Source organism: Coffea arabica, chromosome 1c (genome assembly GCF_036785885.1).
Source record: "Coffea arabica cultivar ET-39 chromosome 1c, Coffea Arabica ET-39 HiFi, whole genome shotgun sequence".
Classification (NCBI taxonomy): domain Eukaryota; kingdom Viridiplantae; phylum Streptophyta; class Magnoliopsida; order Gentianales; family Rubiaceae; genus Coffea; species Coffea arabica.
Window position 1 is genome coordinate 57,782,190 of NC_092310.1, and position 10,053 is coordinate 57,792,242.

The window sequence follows — 10,053 nt, forward strand, 5'->3', positions numbered from 1 at the left end:
GCTGAATCCGTTGCTTTGGGGGTTCCCTTAGATTGTTAGATTGTCTGTTTGGATCGTTTTTTCAGTTTCGCTGATTGTTTAATCTAACTGTGCGTGTTGTTGATCCTTGACTCGAGGAAAAAGAGTTCCTTCTGCTTTTCCTTCTAATATGGATGGTGCATATCCCGATGCATTTAAATTGGCTTTTTTATCCTAGCTTTTACTTTTGGGTTACTTTCTCGGAAATCCTGGCAAATGATTAAGACCCTGAAACATCTTGGCAAATGATTACTTTTGTGTTAATTCGCCAGCCCCTTACAATTCCATTTGTGACCTCTTGGTCTTTCTATGCGATGTTCAGTTTAACCCCCCATTTGTGACTTTGGTTTGGGGCGGCTGAAAATTGATACTCCGTTCAAATGGAATATGACATTTCACATCACAGCTCCTTTGATGGGCCTTGGGTTTGTCTACTTAGCCGCTTGCAATTCCGTTTGTGACCTTCCAAGTTTAACAACAACATTCAGAACCCTCCAACGAAAGACAAAAGAGGGAAAGGCTACGCATGTCGACGGGTCTACATGTACGAGACATCATCATTTCCTTCAATTTTATATGCATTATATGCACAAAATTTCGCTAGTGTATCTAAGGGAAAATGTGAATAATTAGCGTCTAAAGTTAAAACATTCCATTTAGTTTCTCATACCATATATTCTGCCTCCAATGAAGGTTGGCGGCAACCTCACGGAGCAAGGGCTGTCGATAGGGTTCTACGAGCATGGTTTTGGTAAGTCGAGACTCTCGATGACTTTGGTAAGTCCAAACTCGACTCACAAAAATAAATAGAGCTTTTGAGTTGGGACCCAAATTAGAATAAGAGTCAGATTCGATTAACATTTTTATAATATGAGTTTCATTCAAGTTAAAATCAGAATCAACCAAAACTCACAGTAAAATGCATCATTATATGACATATAATGCGTGTTTAATATTTATGAATTATTATAAATTATATATAAATAATTAATATTATATGTTGTAATATGATTATGTATTATTATATATATATACACACACACATATATAATAACCATACCTTAATCAAACGTGAGCTTGGCAAAATCCAAACTCAGCTCACATTTAATTGAATGCAAATTTAATATTTTTTAGATTCAAACTCTGTCCCATCCAACTATATATAAAGTTTGACAAGTTCTTTTTTATTATTTTTTATTCACACCAAATAGATTGGGTTCGGACTGACCCGGCCCAGTTCACAACGAAGTGCGGCCTAGCGAAACGAGTCTTTGACAACCTTAGAAGCAGTCCACGGTGGGGCTGGGTGGGGGAGCGCAAGCGCCACGTGCAATGGGAGCCATGCATAGCACTGCTCAATTATAAATGCTACTCGACGAGTGAAGAAACAAACGGCAATCCTTTATTATTATTATTTTATATATTTTTTTTGGTCATGGAATTGAAGAATATTCTGACGAGGCTTTGTGGTCCAATTGAGAAGACAAAGATTCATAAACAATTTCAATTCTAATGTCCAACGGCTATCTATCTAGTACTGCTAGTATTTAAACAAAGGTTTTTTTTTTTTTTTTTTTTTTTTTGGGTTTTTTGGTTGAGAATTGAGCTACAGTCAAATTATATATACTCCGGCAGAAACATCCCGTGAAAATTGAAACACGCTCGAGTTGAGCAGCTCCTCCAAGTAAAAGGGGAATTAAGCAGGAGCCAGGAGCCAGGATTCTCTCTCAACAAGGGATACTCGTGATTCAGAGCTCTTAAATTTCACGAGTTTCTTCTTTCCCTTCTGCTTCAGACATTCAGACATGCCTCCAAATCCCAGTTTTGGCTTTTCTTCACACCACCTTCAAATACCCCCCAGAACCATGCACGACATCAAGCAACCCGGAATCATCAAGCATTTGCTTCATTTGCCATGGCCGCCCAACTCCAGCTTTTCTTTCTCTGCATCTTCTCCTTTTACTCCGGTTTCCTACAAGCTGATCATCTTGAAACCTACATTGTTCAACTCCATCCCAATGGAATTACCAGACCTTCCTTCAGCTCCAAGTTTCATTGGCACTTGTCCTTCATTCACAAAGCCATTTCATCTGAAGAAGACTCCGCCTCTCGCCTCCTGTACTCTTACCGCTCAGCCATGGAAGGCTTTGCAGCTCGGCTGTCCAAGCTTGAGCTTCAGACTCTGCAGCGGTCCCCAGAAGTAATAGCAGTCAGACCTGAGAGGAGAATTGAGCTCCAAACCACGTACTCTTACAAGTTCTTAGGACTCAATCCGACAGCGAACGGGAATGCCATTGGTGCTATTCTCAAGTCTGGATTTGGCAGGGGAGCAATAATTGGAGTGCTCGACACGGGAATTTGGCCCGAGAGTCCGAGTTTTAGTGATGATGGCATGCCCCCTGTGCCTAAAAAATGGAGAGGAATTTGCCAGCAAGGAGAAGACTTTAATTCTTCGAGCTGTAATCGCAAACTTATTGGCGCCCGATTTTTCACTAAAGGTTACCGTGCGGCTTCCAAGTCCTTGTCAACAGATGTTGCCGTTGAATATGTGTCACCGAGGGACGGCCAGGGTCATGGCACCCATACAGCATCGACTGCTGCTGGAACCCCAGTTCAAATGGCTAATGTTCTGGGCAACGGGGCAGGAGAGGCTCGAGGGATGGCTCCAGGGGCGCACATTGCTGTATATAAAGTTTGCTGGTTCAGTGGCTGTTACAGCTCTGACATCCTAGCAGCAATGGACGTAGCGATCAGAGATGGAGTGGATATACTCTCCCTTTCACTTGGTGGCTTCCCTGTTCCGCTTTATGAGAATACCATTGCCATTGGCAGCTTCCGGGCTATGGAGCGCGGGATATCAGTTGTATGTGCTGCAGGAAACAACGGTCCAATCCAAAGCTCGGTTGCTAATGAAGCTCCTTGGATTGCAACTATTGGTGCTAGTACGCTTGATCGAAGATTTCCGGCTATAGTTCAGCTAGGTAACGGGAAATTTCTCTATGGGGAATCCGTATACCCTGGAAAAGGAATTCCAAACGCTGAGAGAAAACTTGAGGTAGTCTACATAACAACAGGAGGGCAGAAGGGAAGCGAATTCTGTTTGGAAGGCTCTCTTCCTACCGCAAAGGTTCGTGGCAAAATGGTAGTTTGTGATCGAGGTGTCAATGGGAGGGCGGAGAAAGGTCAGGTTGTGAAGAAGGCTGGTGGGGCTGCAATGATCTTAACAAATACGGCAATAAATCTTGAGGAAGATTCTGTTGATGTCCATGTCCTTCCAGCCACATTAATTGGTTTTGATGAATCAGTTCTGCTGAAAAGCTACATAAACTCCACAAGGAGTCCGATGGCACGAATTATATTCGGAGGAACAGTAATTGGGAAGTCTAGAGCACCTGCAGTGGCACAATTTTCATCCCGGGGACCGAGTTTTAGTGATCCTTCAATTCTCAAACCTGATGTTATTGCTCCAGGGGTTAACATCATTGCTGCTTGGCCGCAGAATTTAGGCCCCAGCGGCCTTCCAGAAGACAATAGACGAGTGAACTTCACACTAATGTCTGGCACTTCCATGTCTTGTCCACACGTCAGTGGAATTACTGCTCTCATCCATTCTGCTCACCCACAATGGTCTCCAGCAGCAATCAAGTCCGCGCTTATGACAACAGCTGATGTAACTGACCATCTAGGGAAACCGATAATGGATGGAGACCATCCTGCAGGACTTTTCGCGACTGGAGCTGGACATGTAAATCCAATTAGAGCCATCAATCCAGGGTTGGTATATGAAATCCAGCCCATGGAGTACGTAATTCACCTCTGCAGTCTTGGATACACAAGATCTGAAGTTTTCAGCATTACTCACAGGAATGTTAGTTGCCATGAGATTGTGCAGAAGAATAGGGGTTTTAGCCTCAATTACCCCACTATATCTGTCATGTTCGGGCCAAGAATGACTGGTAAAATGATTAAGAGGAAACTCACAAATGTTGGTAATCCTAATACGGTTTTCTCAGTTGATGTGATGCCGCCGGACGGTGTCAAGGTGAGGGTTAAGCCACGACAGCTGACATTTACACACACAAATCAAACGATGAGTTACAGAGTTTGGCTTATGTCGAGGAGGAGAAATGGAAGCGAGGGGACGAATTTTGCTCAAGGGAGTTTGACTTGGTTCAACAGCAGACAGAGATCCAACAGGGTTAGAAGTCCCATTTCAGTGACTTGGGCTTCAAAGTGAAGAAAAACAAGTTTGTTTAAGCGGCAATACTACTGCCAGTAGTATTTCACCTTCACATTTCTTAGGAATTTCGTCTGGGACGATGACAAGAGGAGTCACGTCCGTCAATCTTTTCTATATTTTAAATTTCTTTTCTTTGCATCTTTTACAAAGGGAAATTTCAGCATTTCACTAATTAGAGCATGCTTTACATCTAAAGACTGTCTACTCTGGACACACAATGATTCTAGATTTCAAACACGTTCAACAGATTCAAGCATACACAACAAACAGAGCAGAGGAGCACCTTCAAGAAATCTGAAGGTTAGGCTCCACGGGCAAATTCTGGCACTCCAACTCACAAGATTAGAGAATCCAATTTACATAATCTAATTTAATTGCAAAACAGAATTGGATAATAGAATGCCTGCCAATCTACAAGACAAAAATGATCGCAATATTTGATTCCATTCTCTTTTTTTGATCCATCACCTGTTCACTTTCTCTTAGTTCTTACATAAAACAAATAACGGCAAGAGAAGCACGTGAAACACAAGCACTATTGTCTCGACTCGCATGCAAATCTCATTTGAGAGGCATTTGCTTGAAATACTATGGAAAACACAAATTTTCCAATTTCAATCAACCTAAGTGCAGAAAACCAACGTGCCAGACAAACTTGAAGAGAAACAGAGAGGAGGAAAGAATGCGTGCCATTGCTTCATTTTTTGATGAATTGTAGTCCGTTAGCATTAGCGTATCGCTCCATGAATCTCATGAACCTGTCCCAATCTCTTGGTGTCCGCATGATATACTTAGCTTCAATAGCTGCAGGCTTCCCGTTAACAAATTTAGCATTAACATCAACTGACTGAAGGACCCCTTCTTCATCAATCATGTAGAATCCGGTTATATCACCAACCTCACTAGAGGAGTCAAAAACTGACGGTTCCTCAAATCTGAATATGGCCACACCATTTGTGCCATCCCTTGATTTCGTTAGCTTCACATCAGGTATTGTCTGTTCATCAGTTCCTTGTATGAACTGAATCGTGGGTTTTGCCATCATCATTATTGTGAGTCGAGATGACTGATACTGTTTTCTTGGGGCGGCCAAACGTGAATGAGGTATGCGCAAAGGTTTACCATTGAATGGGGAACGTAAAATCTGAATGGCTCCAGAAGGCAAGCCTGCACGACAAGTAGTAGTAGTAAGATCATGTCGTAAGTGCAGAATGAATATAAATTGAGCATCTTCTTCCCTGTTGCAATCCTGATTCTCAATTAATTATTCATCCGTAAATGTTGTCTATTACCACCTATAGTTTAGGACGAAAGAGGAACGAACACCTTTGCCAAGCAAATTTTAGCCCAGCTCGTGGAAAGGTCACCAGTCTGTAAGAAGAGTAACAGAAATGCGAAGGTACGTACATAATTTTGAAAAGGTAGTTCTTGCGGTCATATTTTGGTGCACGATTAAGAAGCCATGGTATCGCACTGTCTCTATACGAATTATGAGCAGGAAACAGCGCACTTGCACAGACATTCAATTAATAGGACAAAAACAGTTTCTGAGTTAGCTATGCTTGCAAAGCTAAAATTCATAGTGGTAAGGATCAAGCCCAACTGGGATATTGATTTGAAAGCAACCCTATTCGACTTGAGCACAAGAGCCATTGTGCATAACACTTGGGACAGATTAGAATTTGAGTGAACTTAAAGTAGTAGTAGTAGAAATTTAATGACAAAGAAGCCACGATTAGAAGAGCAGGGAAACATGTCAAGAAGGAAGCAATGAGGGGTGGCAGTAGTAGCAGTAGATGTACCTGCAAGAGAGCGAGGGTGGTGAGAAATTGCTGTACAGAAAGCAACAGACCGCAGCGTTGCCATTTCTTCCGTTCTTTCTTCACGCAGCCTCTCTGTGTGTGTGTGTGTGTGTGTGTCTGTGAGAGATAGTAAGGGAGAGAGACAGAGGGGGGGCGTGTGGAAGTGAAAGTATCAGAATTTGCAGCCAGGGGAAAGTTTAAGTTTCAGTGATTCGAGGTGGAAGTGTTCTTTGCGGGATTGTGGGTAGCAGGATGTGTAATGACGACAGCCATTCACCTTGCAAAAGGATTGACTCTTCTTGTCCCGTCCCGTCCCGTCCCGTCCCATCTTCTACTACTACTAATTCATAGCCGGACTGGTTTTCTTGATTCTTCTTAGAAAGTAAAAAAAAAAAAAAACAAAAGAGTGAATATTTCTGCTGCAGCAGCGACAAGTTGGGCTCCAAATCCAATATATATATGGTGCTATGCATATGTGTGGCTTCAAAGTCAAATACATGGCCTGCTGTTATATCTCCTTTTGCAGAGTCACACCTTGGAGGCCCAAAAACGGTGGAAACCCAACCAGTCTTCCTTCTCGGCCCGTTCTATCCATGAAACAGATTGCACTAAAGGCCTATCATCCGTAAATATCCAGCACTCTCCATTCCATTCCATTTGTGAAGACCAGCCAGCCAATCCATCCATGTGTCACAGAAGACGGTGGCCCCACAACTCACTCACACATCATGTGCCACATGTGCAATCTCTACAGTACAGACCTGGCTATCTTCTTCTTTTTTTTTTTTTTTGTCAACATAGGGTGTCCGGATCAATCCTTACGGAACCCGATTAATCCCCTGTGGCTCGGGGCGTCGCGGGGTCGGCGCCCCAATCCGACCCAAGCACGATAAGTGCGCGGAGGAATCCAGCAGAGCAGAGACTCAATCTTGAGACCAAGTGGTCACCAGGAAGAGAGGTGCTATCTCTGGACCATTCACGCGGGGCACAAACCTGGCTATCACTGAGCCTATTGTTTGATTTCTACTTTGCAAACTATATAATATAATTGCTCCATATTTATTATGGCTGGGATGATTGATGATGGAGTTCCGTGGTAGGAGCTGATCAGGGAAGCTGCGGCTTCACATGGCCTCCAGTCCACTTGCTCTATACGACGGTTTTAATCGGTTCTTCCAATCTTTCCATCAACAGTTTATTACCCGTATCCACATGTTTGCATGTGAAATATGGCTGTTTATTCTGTTAAACTAATGATAATAATAATTAATGCTTCTTCGTTAATCTTATAAGTACTACTAAAGTTTATGGAGAAGAGGTGTGGGGTGGCCCGCCATGCATACGCCACTAACTTGCCAGCACTCCAATCATCATCTGATCTCTGATCTGTTCCGGATTACATTTTTTGCTGTTATAGTTATTGTCGAACCGCTTTTATTTTGATCCCATACCTGATACCGATACCATACACAAGTGACAACTCACAGCACATACACTACCGTCTTTCAACCCTTAACTAACGGATAATAACTACCCCTATGTATCATGCTTATAAATCACAAACAAACTTTATTTTTACTATAATTTTAGATTTTTTTTAATTTAGTAATCTTTATCCTTAACCAACGAAAAATAACCGTCCCTACAAATCGCTAACTGATAACAAATTCACCGCTATGAAAATCACATATCAAGAAGTAAGGAGTCCATTTGAATTACAATTTCCATAATTCCCACAATTCTACATATATGACGTATCATGCTTTCATAATTATTCACAAAAATTGAAAACCGCTATCTCATTTTATTCTCATTTGTCATCCACACAAACCAAATACAGTAAGAAAAAAACGCTTATCATACTCTCGCCATGCACAATTCCCATCTACAAACACTTCAACGGCGCCTAAGTTCAAAATCATGCCTATAGTAAAATTACTCCGTTTTAATTAATTACTGAACAAATTCTTCCATTCATAATCATAACATATATCTTCTTTCATTCTTACTAGGTTAAATATTTTCAAATACTTGCTTACATTCAGAGCATTGACATAAAGAGCATATTCTATGAGTTATGCAAAAATTTGTGGACAACCATGTGAAGGTTATTTTGCAAAAATAGTGTGTATGCATTGTAATGACTTGGTCGGCACTATTGTTAGGTAATTAATTTCATGTCCCTTTAATTTCAACGTATTTTTTTGTACTGTATAACACTTTTTCTTCTCAAACAGGTGCAACGTTAATATACAAATCGGAGATTCCAGCGGCAATCTGCATCTTAATCTACAAGATAGACATGCACAATTCGTATTTCGTTGTGATGTTTCTTATCTTAGAGAATTGTAAAGAAAAGTAAAATTTTTTATACATATTTATTTTTTATAATATTATTTATAAACTACGTAAAAAATACACTAATTTTGAATTTCGCATGCTCTTAATTCTCAAGAAAATGGAGGTAAACAATTTTCGAATGATATACACATTTTATTATATTTCAAACTATTGCTAGACAAATCTTACATTTTAATTATGTTGGTACGATTTTTTAATTAATTTTTTTTTATTTACCGCCTCTTTTAATTTTTTTTTTAATAATGTTAGCGCCGTGCGTATTCACACAAGTAAAGTAAGTATTTATGAGGTTATTTGGCAAAATGGTTTAAAAGGAAACATTAATATTATTCAACCGTCTTGGGCAAATTCATGTTACTTCTTTTAAACGTAAAAGCCCCTATAATGTTAGTCTTCTTCACTGACTACTTAGCTTGGTTTCCTTTTACTCATTTGGCATTTTGAAGAGAAAAGAACAAAGGAACTTCATTCATTTTGTTCCAATTATCAACTACTATTATATCTCTTGCATTATTAGTGATGTCCAGGTTTAACAAAGCCTTCACATGGTTTGACACTTGGAGTTAATTAAAATACTCGAGTGAACATGTAGTCTGTCACTAATCTGTTTGTCATCTTTTATCTCGGACAACCGGACAATAATAATTATATCATTTGCCGTCCGCTATTTCTTTAACCCTTTTTATTTTTTTTTTCTGGTCCAATCTTCATCTCGTTGCCCATTTTGTGGGACCCAAAACGATTGAAAATTGAGTAGACTTGACTCCAATTGTGAATGTTTGTCAATCTTGGAAGCTGCCCGTGACCATTTTCATCAAGAGGAAAAACATACGCTCATAAAAAAAGCACAGATTTCTCTTAGCAAAGAATCCCCAAGTCCCAGCCCAGAAATTCCTCCTTTGCTAAAGCATGCACAGTGTCTGAAAGCGGTTTTTTCTAGTGAATAATCAAATTCGTAAAGACTTTTTTCTGTGACTATGAGCGGAAACGCCGTAGAACGATATCCCTACTTTTATCACAAGTAGAAAGAGGTGAGCAAGCAATTTCGATACTGCTCAGACAATGTAGACGTAGTTAATAATCCGGTTTGGGCTGCTAAACTGCCTTTTAACATAGCATTTGGTGCCTTCATGTTTGTTTTAATGTCTTAATCCCCAACAAGTTATTAAGCATTCTTTTGTACGAGGACAGAATGCAGTAACGAGTACCGTGCTTGCAATAGATAAGAGTTTCTACTTCTCATTTTTTGTAACGAACAAAACAAGATACTAGCTCTTATACCACTAATTTAGACCAGCTTGTTTAAGAGATTAACTTAACCTGTACAGGCTCGTTAAAATAGCCATCCAGAATTGTTTCTCCATGACTGGAGGCTGCACCATGTAGCAATAGAATTGTGTAATGCAGCTGTTGTAAGACCGGAGGGAGGGCTAAGTCTCAGCGATTGTCTTGAACTTGCAACAGATAGATGAACTCCCAAGCATGCCTTAAAATAGTGTATATTCAGAGACACATGATCAGAATTTATCATTGCACTGCCACAAGTTGACTGTTGATTAATAACTATAAATAAGAAGAAGAATAAGAAGAGACATTATTGTATCAGCTGCTAGAACACATTCTTCTCCATGT

The 10,053-nt window shown here is 40.4% G+C and overlaps 2 protein-coding genes across 3 annotated transcripts; one reads left to right on the forward strand and one right to left on the reverse strand.

The window, feature by feature from the left end:
- The first annotated feature begins 90 nt into the window (after nucleotides 1-90).
- Nucleotides 91-4,444, forward strand: LOC113714449 (subtilisin-like protease SBT1.2). Of its 2 annotated transcripts, none has more exons than XM_027238281.2 (3): nucleotides 91-562; nucleotides 712-795; nucleotides 1,230-4,444. In XM_027238281.2, exon 3 carries the CDS (start codon nucleotides 1,934-1,936, stop codon nucleotides 4,253-4,255), a length of 2,322 nt encoding a protein of 773 aa, XP_027094082.1. In that variant the 5' UTR covers nucleotides 91-562; nucleotides 712-795; nucleotides 1,230-1,933; the 3' UTR covers nucleotides 4,256-4,444. The 2 variants fall into 2 exon arrangements, with proteins under 2 accessions (XP_027094082.1, XP_027094091.1); XM_027238290.2 differs by having other exon boundaries at nucleotides 712-769.
- Nucleotides 4,445-4,670: 226 nt separating this feature from the next.
- On the reverse strand, nucleotides 4,671-6,378 carry LOC113714465 (photosystem II reaction center PSB28 protein, chloroplastic). The gene is made up of 2 exons (XM_027238314.2): nucleotides 6,061-6,378; nucleotides 4,671-5,425 (listed from the first exon to the last, which is right to left on the reverse strand). The coding sequence occupies exons 1-2, from the start codon at nucleotides 6,122-6,124 to the stop codon at nucleotides 4,956-4,958; spliced, it is 534 nt and encodes a 177-aa protein (XP_027094115.1). The 5' UTR covers nucleotides 6,125-6,378; the 3' UTR covers nucleotides 4,671-4,955.
- Nucleotides 6,379-10,053: the final 3,675 nt, after the last annotated feature.